Source organism: Cebidichthys violaceus, unplaced genomic scaffold (assembly GCF_023349555.1).
Source record: "Cebidichthys violaceus isolate CVI_PGR_0920_01 unplaced genomic scaffold, fCebVio1.0.p SCAF_174, whole genome shotgun sequence".
NCBI classification, from domain to species: Eukaryota; Metazoa; Chordata; class Actinopteri; order Perciformes; family Stichaeidae; genus Cebidichthys; species Cebidichthys violaceus.
The window spans coordinates 39,687-59,823 of NW_027176345.1; the positions used below are offsets into that span (position 1 = coordinate 39,687).

General features: G+C 39.5%; 2 protein-coding genes across 2 annotated transcripts; one reads left to right on the top strand and one right to left on the bottom strand.

Moving 5' to 3' along the window:
* Positions 1-591: 591 nt before the first annotated feature.
* ist1 (IST1 factor associated with ESCRT-III) lies at positions 592-6,207 on the top strand. Its single transcript, XM_068712806.1, has 10 exons — positions 592-684; positions 1,292-1,392; positions 1,538-1,718; positions 1,862-1,949; positions 2,065-2,148; positions 2,248-2,358; positions 2,452-2,679; positions 3,263-3,364; positions 3,859-3,904; positions 4,224-6,207. The coding sequence occupies exons 2-10, from the start codon at positions 1,305-1,307 to the stop codon at positions 4,388-4,390; spliced, it is 1,095 nt and encodes a 364-aa protein (XP_068568907.1). The 5' UTR covers positions 592-684; positions 1,292-1,304; the 3' UTR covers positions 4,391-6,207.
* Positions 6,208-11,105: 4,898 nt separating this feature from the next.
* Positions 11,106-19,832, bottom strand: pkd1l3 (polycystic kidney disease 1-like 3). Its single transcript, XM_068712798.1, has 14 exons — positions 19,779-19,832; positions 19,445-19,664; positions 19,021-19,202; positions 18,699-18,929; positions 18,467-18,568; positions 17,512-17,690; positions 16,538-16,684; positions 16,253-16,455; positions 13,952-14,139; positions 13,588-13,720; positions 13,000-13,195; positions 12,668-12,887; positions 12,437-12,521; positions 11,106-11,241 (listed from the first exon to the last, which is right to left on the bottom strand). The coding sequence occupies exons 1-14, from the start codon at positions 19,830-19,832 to the stop codon at positions 11,195-11,197; spliced, it is 2,187 nt and encodes a 728-aa protein (XP_068568899.1). The 3' UTR covers positions 11,106-11,194.
* Between the last annotated feature and the right edge of the window lie 305 nt (positions 19,833-20,137).

The following is a 20,137-nucleotide window of genomic DNA, read 5'->3' on the forward strand; positions in this document are numbered from 1 at the left end:
TAGAACCCCGAAAAAAAAGGAAAACTACATTATATTTATAAGGAATATATACAGTTACGTATACAAATACAGTATATACAAGTACATGTACAAAAAATTAAATATGTGTAATATCAGCTTAAAATACGTTTAAAATAAATTTTAATATTTTGTTATGGTGGGAATGAGGGTAGTGGTATGGTAACGTGAAAAACCAGCATGAAGCTCCATGACATTAATTTATGATGGAATGTGAAGGTAGAGGTGGAGTTAAGGATGTTTTGAGTGAATGGCCTGAGCTAATTAGTCGATACACTGCTAGCTAATTTGAACCATAGACTGTATGGGATTTAAACTTAATTCATCACCTTGTGTATGTTTTGCATGTAGGATAGCCACCTTGTGCAATGCAAAGGGAAATACTTCTCTCTGAAATATGATGCCGTAAAAGTAAAAAAAAAGTACCATAAGTTTGAAGTATTACTGGTTAAGCATTGTAGCAATTAATAGTACTTCAGTGTACTTGTTGGGTCACACCTGTGGTTGAGCTGTTCGACCGAAAGTATGAAGACCCCGCCCCCTCCAGTTATTACTCCCATGACGTCACTACAGATCATTACGGAAGTAAACCGGGCGACGAAACAGACGGAAACCTGACAGAAACCCAAATAAGTTGGTGTGTACACGCTTGACTAATATTTCCAGGTAAGTTATGGCATCTGTACTAACTGTTACTCGCTTTAAAAGTGTCCCATTCTCCAAACTACTTGAGTGTGTTTGATCAGTTTGTTTTGTTTTTGCTAGCGTTGAGCGAGGGCTAGGTAACGTTAGCTAGTACAGAACAGACTGCTAACAAAGCAAAGGCTAGCGAAAAAAATCAGATTTGGCAACATATACCCAGGGGTGTGTTTCTAAACGGGTATATCATAGTATTGTTTAGTAAATAGACGAATATCTGAGAAATAAAATGGATAAGATGATAAAGTCTAAAATAGCGTGGCGTAACTTAGCCGCTTTCGGTGTCTGTTGCGTCAAGCTAAAGCTAAAGCTAACTGTTTTGAACAGTTAAACGTCTATTGATTACTACGTAGGTTTAGCTATCAAGCTGGCTTTATGTTCTCGTGTGTGTTGTATTTGTTTGGAGTAGTTAAATCTGCGGAGTCATTCTCTCGCGATTGGTTGGTCATGCTCACATGATTAATTGAGTCACTGGATCAGAGGTGAGGAGGGCGAGGTTAGATGAAGTCCATAGACTGGTTTGGGTTTTTGCTTCCGTGGGTGATGTGTTCCTCTCATGCTCTCCTGTTCATAGGTAGTCTGTCATCATGCTGGGCGGAGGATTCAAAGCAGAGAGGTTAAGAGTCAACCTCCGGCTGGTCATTAATCGACTCAAACTCCTTGAGAAAAAGAAAAGTAAGTCCAACGCTGAATTCTAAACCCTGGTCCTATCCCCCTACAGTCTAAGTGGACTCAGTGGGTTCTTGTTCATTTGTCTGTTTTTCCAAGTAATGATAGTTTACCTTTTCCCACTCTCCTTATTGACAAATTTAAAATTAAGCTGAGCTTGCTCAAAAGGCAAGGAAGGAGATCGCAGATTACCTGTCGTCAGGAAAGGATGAGCGGGCTCGTATCCGTGTGGAGCACATTATCAGAGAAGACTATCTGGTGGAAGCCATGGAGATCCTGGAGCTCTACTGTGACCTGCTGCTGACTCGCTTTGGCCTCATTCAGTCTATGAAGTGAGTAACTAGTCAACTAGGTGCACCAATACCACCTTTTATTGAACGTACCATGGGCAATGTGTGGGTTTCACTTTATTAACTTTCTCGCTGGCTATCATTATGGCCCTTTCTTTTAACCCCGTTTATGTTTTACCAATTAGGGAACTGGAGCCAGGCTTACAGGAGGCAGTGTCCACCCTCATCTGGGCAGCGCCTCGTCTCCAGGCAGAGGTATCTGAACTAAAAAATGTAAGTACTGTCTAGATGTAGCATGGTGCTGGAGGCATTGCAAACAATATTTAAAAAGTTCTGCCAATGTATTCCTATTTGTTGATATAAACCTATCTCTAAATGCTTCTATCAGGTATCTGAGCAGCTATGTGCCAAATATAGCAAGGAGTACGGCAAGCTGTGCAGGACAAACCAGATTGGCACAGTCAACGATAGGGTAGGCAATTTTTTTCCACTGACTGCCCACAAGTCTGTTCAAGAATGCACGCACCTTTAGCTTAGAAACTTCTAATCAAATATCTGATATGTTTTATAGCTGATGCACAAACTGGGTGTGGAGGCCCCTCCCAAGATCTTGGTGGAGCGATACCTGATAGAGATCGCCAAGAACTATAATGTGCCATATGAACCTGACGCCATGGTCCGGGTGAGCATTAAAGAATCTGTCATCACTCACTATGAAGGATGAAATCATGCATTGTGTTTATTTACTTGCTCATCCACTCCTGTCTCCGGACAGCCCGAGGTGTGTCTTGGAGAGGAGGCAGACCTGATTGATGTGGACACTGACAAGAAGTCTGGAGGAGGAGGAGGTGGTGGAGGAGGTGGAGGAGGTGGAGGTGGAGGTGGAGGTGGTGGTTTCACTGTTCCTCCTGGTGCTATGCCCATGGGTATGCCCATGGGTATGCCCATGCCTATGCCTATGCCTATGCCAACAGCTTTCAACTATCCGACTCCTAAAGGAACCGTAAGAGATTATTTTTATAGACCATATTCTTTATGATTTTGTTGTGAGTTATGCATTTGGTGATACAAAACTTGTGGAGTAGGAATGGGTGACTTGGATGAAATCTTCAATCACAGTCTATATTGTCCTTTCAACCAAATATGGAGTGCATTTCCCTCTGAAAAGCTCAACATGTTTTTTCATAAGTAATGTCCATGTGACTCAAAGTAGTCCATAGAAATCACTGTGGCCAGTTTTTTGTATTTTCTTCTGAAACGTTTCCTACTACAGCTCCCTGCAAAGAGGTCTGTGGATTATCTTCAGTGATTCATTGTTTTGTGATTTGAATTAAAATACGGTCCATTTTATTCTGAAGTAAATGTAACATTTTGGCCCATTTTTTTAAACTTTTGAAGTCGGTCATTGTGATGATATGACTGTGTGGCGATGTAAGAAATATGTACTTTTACCAGCAATCATTGCACCCAAAATGTATGGTCTGAAGACAATTGTACTTTGTTATCCTTTCTTTAAATGAGAATTATAAAGTAACAGTAGTCTGCTGCCTCCCTCAGGCTAACACCTGACTGTTGTTTTCCTCCAGGGACCGTTTGACAATCCCGTTGGAACCTACAACAACTTCCAGCACCCCATGGGAGGAGGGCAGCCCCCTCAGCTGCCCTCTTGTCCCCCCACATACGAGTCTGTAAGTGACTGAACCCCTCCCATCCATGCCCCCTACCCATTCCCACAGATGGACAGACGGACAGGGCAGGGCATCATTCAGGGAAGAGCAGTTCATTTAGCTCGCTTGCAGTTTTGCCTGTCTTTTACTTTTTTTGCACCATTTCTCAGAGTAGGCCCAGATTCTGCTTCGTCCGCATGAAGTGCTAATACTTCACTAACTACTAACTTGACTTGATCATTTGCGCTGAGTGGGGCAGATTAGTGTCAAGTGCGTTTTAGAGAGAGCTGAGGCTAGCTAAGTCCTCAGGTCTGTTTTTCTGTCACACACTTAAAGGTGATGCTTTCTCAAAAACCCTGCAGTTTTCCCTTTTTATTTAATTTTCTTACTGTTTGTTTTTACTTATGCATTTTTTAACATAATTATTAATTCTTTTTCAACACTAAAACATATAATATTATTTTATTTCAATATGAAGATGACATGACACATTACACATTTTCCCTGTGTTACAGATTGATGACCTAACTGACACACCTTCTGTTCCTTCCCAGGCCGTAGGTGAGTTCTGCCAACAATTGGCAACAGTCCGTTTGTATTTTTATTCTATATTTTTCTTACTGTCAAGAAATCAAAAAAAAAAACTTCAACCATAATTCCATTTATTCCCTCTGGCGATATATATAGTATATATATAGAGCTATATATAGTCTTGTTGTTAAAACTAATAAAAAATAAAGGAAGATTTGGTGCTTTGGTGATTATTTACTGCAGCAGGATGGTGTACGTGTTGATTTTTGGACAACAATGTAAGACTGTGACAGACAGGAATACGCTATTAGGCTTTTCAATTCAATATATTACCATATATTATTCTCAGGTCCTGGCCCTTCATCTCAGCTATTTGACAACAACGCCCTCCCAGAACTCCCTTCTGTTCCCGACACACTTCCCACAACCTCCTTCGGCAGAAACACCACCACCTCAGATGACATCGACTTTGACGACTTAACGCGGCGGTTTGAGGAGCTGAAGAAGAAGACCTAATTGCTTTACCCCTGGTCTTTACACAGGCACACACATATATATATATACATACACACACACACACACACACAGGCATGTGCTGCCATCTACGCAGCTCAGAACTGGAAATGATTCGGATAGTTCTCTCCCTTCCACGGTGAAGTAATCTTACATAGATATTAAACATACACGTGTGTATTCTTACCTCATTTATATAAACATGACCTTGGCAGTTAGCAGAAATCTCATTTCTATTGGCAGTACCAGTGAGTACCATATGATTTTCATTTCTTTCGGGCACATAATATATATTCTTACATACAATCATGTGGGTTTTGACTCCTGTTCACTCCTCTTTAAGGTCACACTGACTTATCTTTTCCAGTTTGTCTATGTAATGTAAAATATATCCAAACTTAGATTTGAATTGTTGCATCTCCCAGGTTTTGTTTTTTTTTGGATGGGGTGGGGGAGTGAATATTTACAGTACAAGCCTTGATTCTACTTTCCACATGCTTTGCTTTGGTCTGAGTGACAAAGATCAGTCTGAGACGAGTCAAACAAGCCAGACTGGCTGGCCCAGTTTGATGGGGAGCTGGCTTTCACACTAACAAAGGCTCGAGATCGTTTCCAAGACGAGGCTCCAATACCCTGCAATTTATTTAATTTTTACATAAAGGTATGAAGGACAGATTGACACCATATTTTCTGTGTCTTGCTCGGTCATGCAGTTTTGTTCCAGTAGAAAGGACGTTTTTAAACACTCCTTACACTTCAAGGTTTATCCATATCAGAAAAAATGTGTACTGTATGAGCCCTCGTGAAAAAACCCATGGTGACGCATGTCAGACCTGTTAGAGGGGTGGTGGGGTACAGATTATAGTGATAAAACGGCGTATAAAAACCTGTAATATAATACATTTACAATTATATAGATAGACATATTTACGAATAATTGAACTGTACTGGAAAAAAGAGTTTGGTAGTAGGGAGTTCTTCAATATTTGCAACTATTTAATTTTTTCCCTTTTGAATGTCAGTCTTACCAAATGCCTGCACCTTCTTAACATTAAAGTACTTAAAGTACAAGCCGACGATGTGTGCACACAAGAGCAGCCACACAACCTGATTTGATTGATTAGATGTAAATATTGAGCCCAGAGGTGGTTTGTGTTGTCCTCTGTGATCATGTGTGCATGTCTCTTATACTGTATGTGCACCACTGCATTTGCCTTAGTTACCTTTTCTCATCCGAGGCCTTGCCAGTCTGTACTAGGATTATGCATTTGTTTTCCATCACGACTGGATACATGTTATCTGTGTGGGTCTTATTTGATTAGATTACACTTTGCTTTATTTGCTTTGCACATAAACAACTCTCTAAAAACCTGTTGAGGTGAAATTTGTAGTTTTGATGAAACTCCTGTACTGGCAATATAGTTTGATGTTTTTATTTCCTGCGGAGAAAAGGGAGTCGGAGGGTTTTTGTTGTCTTACAGACGTGACGTGTCGCCGCAACCTAACCATACCCAGCTCTGCTTGCATGGCAAATGGACGATGGCCTTGAATACAATGATTCAGCGATCTCTGGAAAGCCAATTAAAAGGCTTTCCAGCCGGTTGGTAGGTTTAGGTTATTGATAGGTTTTACATGTGTTGGAGAAAATAGAGAATATTAACACTAAAGAACTGTGATCTGCTCACTGTCTTTTCTATGATAGACTGTTCTTTCATGTTAAACATTGAGACACAAAATTGTGTCTTGTTGCAAAAAAAAACAGTTTTTTTCCACTGTATACTAAAATATCAATTTAATAAAAGAGTATTTGGAACTTGAAACTGGTAAGGTTTTTCTTTTCACTGTTTGCTCTTGTTAACAACACTTCCTCTGCTTTACATTGATGTAATGTCTATCAGTGACCAGCAAGGGTCCTCAGTGTAAAGGGGAAAATATATATTCCTGAAGAGAAATATACTCCAATAGCAGTGACCTACAACACACCTTTATTCATAGATTAAGTGTCTTATTTTATCGTTGAGGTTTAGTTTTTTCCAATTTTAGTAATCCTGCATCCTATTGACATGCAGTAGGTTTTGACCTCTCAATGTTGAGGATAAACAAGCAAGTAGGGGCAACTGTGGTGGTCAAGCGTGGCAACATTCAAACTATTTCATCCTTTTTGGCAATATCAGAAATGGCTCAAACAGTTAGATAGATCTGCTGTTCTGTTGAGTTTGTAGAGCTCATTGCATATTGCAAAATGTGGCACATCTTGTGTAATATCCACTAGCGTAAGCGGCTGAAGAGTGAGACTGAAGTCTGTGGGAGTTCCTTTTGTATACGACCTCTTTGTGGACTCTTCTCTTCATTAAGTACATGAAGTCCATTTTACACAGTATTTTGGTTTAAATACTCTAGTAAGTCCAGTGTTTGCTGAAGAGTGGAGTGCTTTCTGTGTGAATGAGCAGGACATCTTCGGCTGGAAAGATTAATTGTGCTTTGTTGAATACACAAGTCAGATTTGTTTACATGACGTGCATTTAGCAGACATTTTGTCTGACTCTAAGTGCATCACCATAAGTGCATTTAGTCTGCACAGGAACAAAAGCTAGATGTTATCAAAGATGTTTGATCTAAAGTAAACTTTTTATCAGTAGTTTAGGTGTGTGTTCATCACAATGTCACATATATGTGTGACCCCGTGATGCTAACAGATTCAGGTTGATCTTTTCATCATATTGTATAGTATATATTATATGTATATACTATAGTATATACTATTGTCATAGTTTGGCTCCTCCAGGCTGCTTATAAACATCACACAATGAACTGAAAAACTGTTCACCATCAGTATAGAATACACAGCGGTGTTGACGAAGTCCCCTAATCCCTTGAATCAGCCAATCACTGTGGCATTAATGTGGGTCGAGTTACTCTACTGGAAAGTTGTGATGAAAAATGATGGCTTCTGACATGAGATGTGAGAATAACAAGAATGTTCCTTTCAGCTTCAACGGTTATTTCACTGAAAGGACGCATTCTGCAAAGGAAATAATGACAGGCTGATTTTGTTGTTGTCTTATCTCACCCATGTTGATATGATAACTTCAGAGATGCATTCGTTTTCTGTGAGATGTCAAAGACGGACTCTCAATGCAGGTGATATAAGCCTCACCTGGATGGGCCAGACTCTCATTACTACTGCTTTTTCAATGGTGATTGTAAATTATGAGACAGCAAAAAGTTTTTAAGTTTGCTGTTTTTGATGTGATTACTTACAAGCGTATCTGCTCCACAAGGACACATTTGAGATTGACCAGATGACATTATATAAACATTGTTGTATTTTTATATTTTAAATATCCCTTTCTATAAATCCTGTAATTTATCACACACACACACACACACACACACACACACACACACACACACACACACACACACACACACACACACACACACACACACACACACACACACACACACACACACACACACACACACACACACACACACACACACACACACACACACACACACACACACACACACACACACACACACACACACACACACACACACACACACACACACACACACACACACACACACACCTTGAGTTTCCCCGTTATTTCTACAACTCTGATTTTTCTCTGATAGAGCGATTGGAACAGATACTTCTTTGTCACAAAAAACATTCATGAAGTTTGGTTCTTTCATGACTTTATTATGGGTTAACAGAAAAAGTGATCAAATCTGCTGGGTCAAAAATATACATACAGCAGTGCTAATATTTGGTTACATGTCCCTTGGCCATTTTCACTTCAATTAGGCGCTTTTGGTAGCCATCCACAAGCTTCTGGCAAGCTTCTCGTTGAATCTTTGACCACTCCTCTTGACAGAATTGGTGCAGTTCAGTTAAATTTGATGGCTTTCTGACATGGACTTGTTTCTTCAGCATTGTCCACATGTTCTCAATGGGATTTTAAGTCAGGACTTTGGGAAGGCCATTCTAAAACCCTAATTCTAGCCTGATTTAGCCATTCCATTACCACTTTTGATGTGTGTTTGGGGTCATTGTCCTGTTGGAACACCCAACTGCGCCCAAGACCCAACCTTCGGGCTGATGATTTTAGGTTATCTTGAAGAATTTGAAGGTAATCCTCCTTCTTCATTATCCCCTTTACTCTCTGTAAAGCACCAGTTCCATTGGCAGCAAAACAGCCCCACAGCATAATACTACCACCACCGTGCTTGACGGTAGGCATGGTGTTCTTGGGGTTAAAGGCCTCACCTTTTCTCCTCCAAACATATTGCTGGGCATTGTGGCCAAACAGCTCAATTTTTGTTTCGTCTGACCACAGAACTTTCCTCCAGAAGGTCTTATCTTTGTCCATGTGATCAGCAGCAAACTTCAGTCGAGCCTTAAGGTGCCGCTTTTGGAGCGAGGGCTTCCTTCTTGCACGGCAGCCTCTCAGTCCATGGAGATGCAAAACACGCTTGACTGTGGACACTGACACCTGTGTTCCAGCAGCTTCTAATTCTTGGCAGATCTGCTTTTTGGTGGTTCTCGGTTGACTCTTCACCCTCCTGACCAATTTTCTCTCAGCAGCAGGTGATAGCTTGCGTTTTCTTCCTGATCGTGGCAGTGACAAAACAGTGCCATGCACTTTATACTTACAAACAATTGTTTGCACTGTTGCTCTTGGGACCTGCAGCTGCTTTGAAATGGCTCCAAGTGACTTTCCTGACTTGTTCAAGTCAATGATTCGCTTTTTCAGATCCATGCTGAGCTCCTTTGACTTTCCCATTGTAGTGTTTGTGGGCGTTTGTATCCAATGAGCCCTATTTAAATGGCCTCAGAGAAGTCACCAGCTGTAGTCACTCATAATCACTCACAAGAAGTTAAGAGGCCATGCTATGAAGCTCATTTCATTGACACAACTTTCTAAGTCACCAAAATTGCTAATTCATGTTGCTGTATGTATATTTTTGACCCAGCAGATTTTGTCACTTTTTCTGTTAACCCATAATAAAGTCATGAAAGAACCAAACTTCATGAATGTTTTTTGTGACAAAGAAGTATCTGTTCCAATCACTCTATCAGAGAAAAATCAGAGTTGTAGAAATAACTGGAAACTCAAGAGAGCCATGACATTATGTTCTTTACAAGTGTATGTAAACTTTTGACCACAACTGTATATACATACATACATACTACATACATCTTTTGATATAATAGCGACAGTGAGTTGGTTTTAGTTTTGGCAGTCAGGTTTACAGACTTATCAGCTACTGAATGTCTGGAGCTCTTTCAGTTAAAAGTCACTATATAAATAAATACATTAGGATATTAGATAATATAGATCTGTTTATTCAAGTTCACACACACGATACATACACATTATCAATAAATGAAAACAATAAATCGATCAGTGATTAGATAAAAGCACAGAGGGTCTAAGACAGGACATCAAAGTCTCTTCAAACCTGCTTGTATTCCCAAACCAAAAGCAAACTTGAATGTACTTAGTTCTGCTACATAAATCATTCAACGGGAGGACAGACTGAATCTCACAGAAGACTGCATGTATGATGAAAAGTCATGACATGGACCTTCAGCATCGAGGTGAAATGAAAAAAGTCATGAATTGATAATCATCTCCCATATGTCCCGTATGTTACGTAACTCTACCGAAAGTGAAAGTCCATGTTGCTGTGCAGTCGATGGCCGGACATCATACACTGTGATCACTGGTCATGTTGACAGCAGTAGGCTGTGGCCGTTAGGATTCTTCCAATGCTAATCATATCAATATTTCAGAGATAACAGCAACACATTTGTGCCAATAGTGAACATATAAAAGTTTTAAGATTTTCATACTAAAATAAAAAGTATTTCCCCATTTTATGAGCCTTTGAAATATTGTTTAGAATAATAATGAAAAAATAAAATGCTCCATTAAAACCCACATTAACTTAGGTGAAATGAATAAGAAGAACAAAATAAATATGTATTTTCTTTGCAGACTGTACAGACTTTTTATATTATATATTCAATAATTCTAGCAGGGCCTCTATTTCATTGCTTGTTGATTATGTTCACTTTATTGATTGATTGCAAACAGTTTTTTACCCCAAATAACTCAAACTACAACAATAGTACAAAAGATAAAGCATTTAAAAAAATGTTTGGAAACGGCAGGGAGTTCAAATATGAAAGTACAGCAATGGTGAGTCGAAGAGGGAAGGTTACAAGAGATCTTATATCTAAAGTCTTGCTATTGGCTCAATATTTTTCTTTGTGGTGACGGACCAAATTGTGAGACAGTAGGATATTATTAAAAGAATAATTGCATGTAGATGCAGTATGTGTCAGAGACAGTATGGGTGATATAAGGTCTGGTCTGGTTATGAACATAGAACTTCAGGTTGAGCTTCTTTGTTAAGCTATGAATGTTGTAGATTTCTGTGACGGTGAGTTTGATTTGGGATCAGAAACAAACGTTGAAAATAACAGCCTCCTGAAATGAACAACCAGAGATTTTCTTTGCACACACATACATCATCACGGATAGTAAATGACTTGGAAAAAGCAACACAATGACATGCAACAGCTACAGTTATGTAGTTACCCTTTTACCCTGAATCACCGTTACAGCAAACATTGGAAAATCCGTACACATACAAAACACCAGAATTACTTTAATATTCAGAAAGTTAAAACTTCCAATAAGTGCAAAAGAGTGTTTAAGCAGTGAGGGTGTCGTGGTTCGCAGCTGTGCCCATCGGAGAAGACAACACATCCCGCTAAATGCAGCTTCCTCACAGTGTGTTTCTGCCAGAGTACCGTCTACACTTGTCTTGTTGCTCTGGTAAATGGAGAAGACAGTGCAGTAAGACTCACAGTACTTTACTGCTCTTAAACGGAAGGAAGCGTGCTCTGATACACTGTAGAGAGAGAAGTCACTGGGGAGCAGCAGAAATCTAAAAGGGTCATTAGTTTATCTTTGTCAAAGCTAATATGTTTACTGGTTCATATGCATCATTTCATAAGAGCTCTCTGCAGTTAACCTAAAACAACATGGAATGGATACCTATGTCTGCGTTATGAATTATACATAGACTAAACAATGTATGTATCCTAAAAGGCTGTTCATTATACCTTGTTTTGCTCAGTTGTAGGGCTTCAGTTGTCACAGATATTTTATGTTTATTTAATACAAGTTTTTGTTTCAAGTTACAAGCTTGAAATAAGGTTTTTAAGAAAAGCAAATGTACTGAAACCAGGTTATTATCAGTGGTACAGTGTTATTTCATTATTATTATTATAATTCTCCTCAAAAGTCTTTAAACCTGCATTTACTTAAATGTTGTCCACTTGGGGAGAGCAGAAACAAGCAGTAAACACAACATTGACAGGCTGTCATGGTGATCGTGTTAATGAACAGTTGCCTTTTCACACATCTGGCAGACATGGAGCCAAATGTTTAAATGTAAATCCATTATTTACTCTAATTTAGCTCTGCTTTTGGTCTCCACCAACTCTTGAGTGTAATATCTGGCTCTTTAGCAGCTAAATGCTACACTTTGTTCACCAGCTAGTTGCTAGGTCTGCTGTTTGGTGCAGAGCAGGTTGTGTATAGTAGGTTTATAGAGTCTGCTTCATCCAAAAACAATACTTTGAGAATGAACAAAAACAATAAAGGTTTGAGCTGTAAAACCAAAGCAATGCACTTAAAGACACTGCAACACTCTGTAGTGCCGGGGGTAACTGCATAGTTGGGTGATAATTGTTGGTTTGTTACTTCCAGCACCCATCATTAATATAAACATATTGATACCAGCTTTAAGGATGATGAAAGACATAGATAAAGAAATAAAAGAAGAAAAAACTACTATTCTGGTTACATTTAACATTGCATGTATCAGATGAACACAATATCAAAGACAAAGGAAAATGTGTTTTTGAGCACAGCACTTAGTACACAATACTTTACTTACGACTAGGAATCTGTACATCCCAACCTGTGCTGGTAACAGATGGGCTACTTAATGTTTTCTTACCTAACAACACCTGCTCAATTTCTTCAGTCTCCTCCACAGCTACAGGTTTCAGCAGCAGGGCAAAAAACACGGCAACTCCTATCACCTGTGAACAAAAACAAGCCACAAGAAAGCAAATTTTCTTAAATGTTGTCATATTATCCTTTAACATGCGGGAACATTTTTAGACTGTGTGCTGAGTGAAGTTACTTTTTAAGATGAATCATTTGATACAGTTTGAGTTTTCCCCACCTTGAGAGGCTGCAGTATAAAGATGCTCTCAAAGAGAGAGAGGCCCAGAGACATGACCCACTTGGTGGATTTTGCTCTCCCATACTGAAAGCCGTACAACAGGGTGAAGAAAGTGGATATGCCGCTGATGGACAGCAACAGGAACCAGCCCAAGAACACACACCACCAAGGCAGCCAGCAGCTCGCAGAACTCCTCTTCCTCGTCTTCACAGGAGGCGGGCTGGGCCAAGGAGAAGGATAGATGAGAGGAAGTAAATTAAAGTGAAATCAAATCAGTCATATTTCTACTTTACACAGATATTTTTGTTTCTGTGTGTTGGTCGAGTGCTGACCAGTAGACCAAATGGCTGCTGAAGACCATCTCAGCCTTGCGAACCAGCAGGTTGGTGACGTTGAGGGTCTGCTGGTACTCGTGTGCACTCGGGAAGTGCTTTTCATCCAGTTTTTCCAGGCACATCAGGAGGTGACAGAGACCAGCCAGGAGGAACTTGCTGCAGTACACCCAGTGAGGATCACTCTCACTCTCCCCTTCAACAGGAGTACAGACAGACCATTTGATTTCTCTGCACAGCTTATACAATTACAATCCCATCTTGGTTTTCATTCAAGATTCACATCTTCATTATTGGCTTGGGACTGAAAGCAACAGGCAGGGTGGGGTAGTTGGAGAGCTTTCAGAGACTCACTCTGTTGGTTTTGCCTTTTCGTGCCCTAATAGGACGCCCCATCTGCATGTCTGTTTCTGTATAATGTTGTTCTGTTTATTTGTCCTTTTATGTAAATATGTGTGTATTCATAGTTTACCTTGATTGTACAGAACAGACAGTACAGAACACCATTTTTCTTTTTACTACATCCGGCTAACAGGAGATCGTCAATGCTATTTTTCTGTGAAAAAAAAAAAATAATAACAAAACTACCTTGCATCAGCTGGATGAATTCATGCACCCTGTCCAAGGCAAGGCCGAGGTCAGTGGTGGACTCCAGTCTGTGCATCTCTGACATCTTGTTCCTCGGACTACTGCTCACAGAAGAAATCACCCCCTCTGTATCCTAGGGATATCCGAGAGATGCACAACAAAGCAAAAGCTACATGTTGATCAAACACATGGAAAAGTTAGAGTACATATTTTTCTCCAAAGTCCAAGCCACAAAGCATTACATTACTTTACAGCACATAAAGCACTTACAGTAAGTGGGCTTACAAGGTCATTGATAAGGCAAGTGTCAAAAAAAGTGCTGAACACACTCACACCCATAGAGAGTAGGTCATGCAAAACACACCTTCAGAATAGTTGCTATTGTCACTGCTGGAGGTCTCAAGTTCTCCCCAGAGTCTCCTTTTTTGGATTTTGATATCATGCGAGGTCTGATGCTTCTGAAGATGGTGATGATGAGGATGTTGATTGGAAACATGAGAAGACCACTCTGTACCCCCACCATGAGCTCCTGCCAGGTGATTTCCAAAGAACCTGGGGAGACAAAATAAAAACAAGGATAGTGTCAGTGGTGATGAGAAGCAACAGAATTGGTTTTATGGCTCTTTTGAACCTCATTACAGCTCTGATAAAGTCTGTGTGCTGCCTGCCCAACAATGAAACAGCACACAGACAAAGTTAGCATCTCGCTAGTGAATACTGTGGAGCATTTGGCTTAAGGGGAAGATATTTCTCTCAGGAGCCGGTTGAGAACCAAACAGAGTTAAAAGGATTCATCAGGCGACCAGATACAAGACTCCATATGAGGTTATCACCCTTCCTAGAAATTAACGTGATTATTGAACAAACTCAGATTAGTGTGGAAATTGGGCAAACATTATGAATGTTTTATTGAACTATGACAACTCTATTCTCAGTATTTATCGTCTGACGTGAGTCCTTTCAACACTGTTTTATATATTCATCATCATGCTGTTGTCAACAGAAGCAGTTAAAAGACTCATTGAATGTCATTTACATAATGTCTTGTGGAATTTCTTACAGATAATAGATTTAATTTAATGTTTGATTTTGCTTCCTGTTTTATGAGTTGTTCACACCTTTTTGATTGTCTGTCATTTCCTGATCATCCCTCATTAATCCTGCATTAACCTCACCAACTGCTCGTCTGTTCTCGCTTCCCTTGTTAGTCGGTCACTATTTAAACCACCTCAGTACCTTTATTCTTTTTCATTTCATCCTTCATCTTTGCGTGGGGGTTTGTTCTACTGTAACCTATACTGTTTCTGCCTGCTTTCTCTTGGCTTGTAAGCTTTTTGCTTAATTAAAGTATTTTCTCTGTATCGGCTCATCTGTGTCTAAATGTGGGTTCTTTCTGCCTGTGCTGCTGCCTGTTATCTATTGTTTAGAAAATAAAGTAATAAAAAAATCTAATTACATTTGTTATGTTAAAACCCTATGCTGAATTGTATTTCTATTTGAATATTTTAAATTCCATCCATTTTACTGAAGACTAGTGCAACATACCGGATATTCTTCATTTTATATGTACAGTATAATTTCACTTTATCTAACAGGTGGTACAAGTGTAAAATATAAAATCTCAAACAAACACATATGTGAGTTTGTAAGTAAAACCCCAAAACCCAGCGGCATGAGGCGTTTCGCATCCCCCAAAACATCCACACAATTATCCACATTGTGAATAACTGTGAAATCTAGCAGACATCTCGCTCACTAAGGTAAATTCATTATGAATGTACATTAACCTACATTTACATAGTAACATGGAATGAAATACAAAAATAAATGGTGTGAATAATATTATGGGAGAACCCAAATTAAGGACGTTGACTATGACCTTTAGAATAAAACTTGGTCGCAGTTTATTACCAATCATTTTTTAAATCTCCTAAGCTCTCCATTTTAACGTAACCCACTGTTTACCCCCACCATCCTGTCTGTCTATTTGATCCCTTCCCACCTCTCCCCAGCTGCCTGTGTTCTTAGTAGATTTTTAAGCCATAACAATATAATTGGATCCTGTGGTGTTTAGTTGTCAGCTTCTTAAAAATCGATACAGGAGATGCAGAAATTAAGATATTGTGAGTTACTATGTATATGGACAAGTTGCCTTTTCCAACACCTGTGTCCTCTGAGAGGCAACAAACAAGGTCAGCATTAAGCTAGCGTTTGTAAAGGTGGCTCTAGTCACTCCTCCCACACATTGATTTATTGCTGCAGGGCTGTGCTGGTGCCTTGATGGTTTAAAATGTTTTATTTGCACATGTGGAAGCGGAGGTGTTGGAGAAGATGATACAATATATCAGGAGACAACAGACAGCCAATCAACTTGTTTCTCATATTACACTCGCTACTCCAGCTCACATATTGGCTCCTACATCTGACCTTTCATCCAAAACTTTGAGATCTAAAGACGACCTCTCATTGTATTACATTTTAGAGGTTTTATGATCAATATAGTAACTTTCTCTTAAAACTGTAGTGTAAGAGGCCTTATATTCTAGAAAAATCTTTAGATGCCTAACACAATTATTATCAACCAACAACTGATAAATTAACATAAAGATTATAGTTCCCTCTGGAATGAAACTTTGCCCTAATAATTAAATACTGCAAAATTCACCTAACGAGATGAGCACTGGCGAGTCCTCATCTGTAGGAATGTTCCAGAAGGCGATATTGATGGCCATGGTGCAGAGCAGCAGGCTCATGCAGCAAGAGACCCTCTGGGCACGAGTGAATGGACTACGTGAGGGAGGATCCACTATGGAAACCCAGATGTGTTCATCCCTGAAGCCAGTCGATGTTCTGCTCTGGAAAATATTCCTGGCAGAGATAAAAAGACAGCCATAATGAGAATTCCTCAAGAGCTGAGTTAGTTTATTTCAGCGGTGTAAAGTGGTCAGACCTGAAGCTGGCTATCTCGTTGTTCTTTGCAGCATTGAAGGTTTTCTTGGTCATGTTGTCTCCATGGTCAGGACTCAGCCAACAGTCACAAAAGAAGTGAAACACAAGTCGTGTTTGGAGGTCTTGTATGGTCACCTTGCTTATATACCTTATTATAAGAAAATTCATAAAACACCAAACATTACACATTTACCATAGGGTAATTACACGCAAATGTTATATAGTATTTAAGCTATACTTAGCAACTTTGCAAACAGGACAAAACAAAAGGAGATCATTCTATAACCATAATACACATGTTGTGTATTTTACTTTAAAGTTTCAGTTTAACACTTACTGTGCGTAGATATTTCTTGTGTGTGGGCGAAGCCAATATCAAAGAATGCCTGATACTGCATCACTCATAGTATCCTGTCGTGATGGATAGTACTGTATATTGCCCAAAGCATTTAGTGTGATTCTTCATGACAAATATTCTTTTTATACTAAACTGTAGCTCAGATCTATTTTCCACCTGTGTGTGTGTGTGTGTGAGAACAGGCCACTGAGAGTGGTATTTAGTGAAAAGTGATAACAAGGTATTGCTAAGATGTGACAGGCCTGACATTTCAAAGTGTCACTGTAAGGAAGCCATTAAGCTGTCCTTCAGAGAAGCAATTAACGCTACCTGTACACAGCTCTGACAGCCCTGTTCACAGCTTTACACTGCCCCCCACCAATTATCTACATATCTAGTGTAGAGCTGAACCAATCCAAAAAACATTAAAAAACACACAACTCTGCAAACATCTCGTCACGGTACAACCTAAAAATGACATAAAGCTGCAAGCAAACTTCATTTATACTGGTGTCAAAACAAATCATGCTATTTTTAGGCATTTTCACAACTTTGGGAGATGAGCGCTTCTGTATGTATGAAAGACATTTTTTTTTGCCCTGATCTGAAATATCACTAAATGTGATCATCTCTAGTACCATGATGGGTGACCTCCAGAGTTGTCATGTTGCAGCCTGAGGTTTCGCACTTCGCCCAGTGGGAAGGGTGTGGCCAAGAGGAACATATCGAAAGCTCCTCTCTCAAACACAGGCTTGTCAAGGTCCGTGAGGTTGTGTGTGTCGCTCTCGCCCTCTGAGCCAATCAGCTTCACTGTCACCTACAGGACAGCACAACGAACGGATGTAACAACACTGGGTTCACACATCAGTGACCTGAGCCAAGATTGTGTTCAGGACCACACTACTATAGTGTCACAGTTTAGTCCGCTTTAAACAAAGTGTGTGTGTATTACTTACTACCAACCATTTTCTGAAGCAACCCATAGATTTAGAGTGATGACTGTGTTTTTCATTTCGGCTGGTTTTAATTCCTTCTCATTCTTTAACATTTAACGTTATGATCCTCAAGAATTACATGTAATCAAACTTCATTTTTGCCATTCAACGTATTCACATTCAGTTAGTACCTCTGTATATATATATATATATATATATATATATATATATATATATATATATATATATATATATATATATATATATATATATATTAGCTATTATTGTAAGTGGCCGGGTCCGCCATCTGCATATGTTCAGGTGTTGATCAGAATTTTCAAGTCAGTCTGAAGACAATAGTCAGCCTACTGAAACAGGTTTTGCTTGCTGTAAAACCTCCCCCTATCCATACTGCCTATTGTTCATAAAAGCACCTTACTATTGTTTCAAGACATACTTTAAAAATTGTGAACCTGTCCTTTAAGGAAGCTACCAAATTCAAATATACACAATTTGTTGTAAACATGCAGTATGGTTCTTTAAGCCAAGATATATGGTACCCTCAGTAAAATAATTATTCTATGAGCTATTCCAATTCTCTGTCATAAACATTAATAAGAAACAAACCATAATTATGTCAATGAGAGAAGGCTCTTACATTGGCAGTAGTCCCAGCATTCTTGCGATGGCCAGTTTGGACACCGATCAGATAGTTGTACTGAGCGCCTGGATGGGTGTCTTCCAGCAGAGTCATCTTCCTCTGATGGTTCAACATAAAACATTGTGGTGCATACTATGAATGTGTTGGCATGCATTGCTGTATTTGGGCAGTGGAATGAATATGAAGAGTTTAGTTTCCAAACAAAATCTCCACCACTCCAGAGACTGACCTTAGAGCGTGCCTTGCGGTCAGCATAGCAGGCCCACAGCAGAGTGACCAGGTAGAGCCCAAAGAAAGCGCACAGCAGTGCCAGAACCACGTAGTTCTCAGACACGGTGGCAAACAACTCCGATGTGCGAGATAGGTCCACGTAGTTTGGCATCACAAAGAAGGAGCTCCCAAAGAGAGTGAGGTGGTTACACAGACACTGAATTCGCTTTGGAGTGGTTTTGTCCCCCACCTGAGACAAAGACAGCACATCACTGAGTGATATGCAACATCGTTGTACATGCAGAGCCAAAAGAATACAGCCAAGTTCATCACAAACTCACCTGGCAGCCATCAGTGTTCCATTTCTCCCTCTCTGTGTGCCAGTACAAACACTTGCTCATAAAGGAAGTGATCTTCAGCGTCAGGCCCGGCTCCCAAGTAGAATTGAAGAGGCTGGTGGAAACATACAAGACTCCAGAAGTCTGCTGTAACATCCCTGGGGTTATCATCCAGCGATAGCCTCCTGTTGCATAAATCAGCCAACATATGACTTCATAATCCAAGAGCCAATATACCAATAAAACATTGTTTATCTGATATATTAATAATGCACAAGAGAAGTGAGGGCTCAAAGCAAACCAGGGTAAAATGTCGTCTATTACTATTTTGTGTCAATCACAGTGGTCCTATTGCCACACAGTGTTACAGGAGATGTCTGAACTCAATGACATTAAAGCAGCTTTGCTTGCTTGTATTAACAGTTACCTGTTGGGCTCAAGGTGGTCGTGTTGCTGAAATATGTGTTGGTAGGAGGTGACCCTTCAGACAAAACAAGATTCAATGACACATTAGCGCTGGGCTCCACGCTAAGAAAGATGGTCATATCAGGGTCGGAGATGTTGATTCTTGTCACAGCATTTGTGTTTTTCTCCAACACAACAGTGTTGTTCATCTGTAATGAAGCACTTGGTTGAGGCAAAAAGATCTGGAGAAACCAGAGAAAGAAAGTTAGTATTACTATTCAATTGAAACTCAAGGACATATATCTTAAGCAAAAATAGTCATTTGAAAATTATGTTTTTTTTTTACTTTGTCTCACAAATGTGGAGAAGGTGTGATTGGCCTTGATATATCTAGCAGCTTTGCTTAGCATTTTACTTAATCAGCAATATACATCATTTTATTGTAGACATGAAGGTTTGAAAATGTGTATTTTTTAAGTTATATGAATTGATGTAAGTTTCTGACTTTGTGTAGTAACATTTGAAAACTTCCCCTGAAAGTCCACAAGGGTATATTTATAAGCATTTATATGCATGAGGCAATAACAATATTTGTTGTTCTTAGTTGCAGTATATGTACCACTTTTTCTCCCCAATTTGGAACATAATTCTCACATTGGTTGTACCTCTATCATCTGTGTCAGGTTGGCCAGCTTTATGTATGTAGCTCCATTAT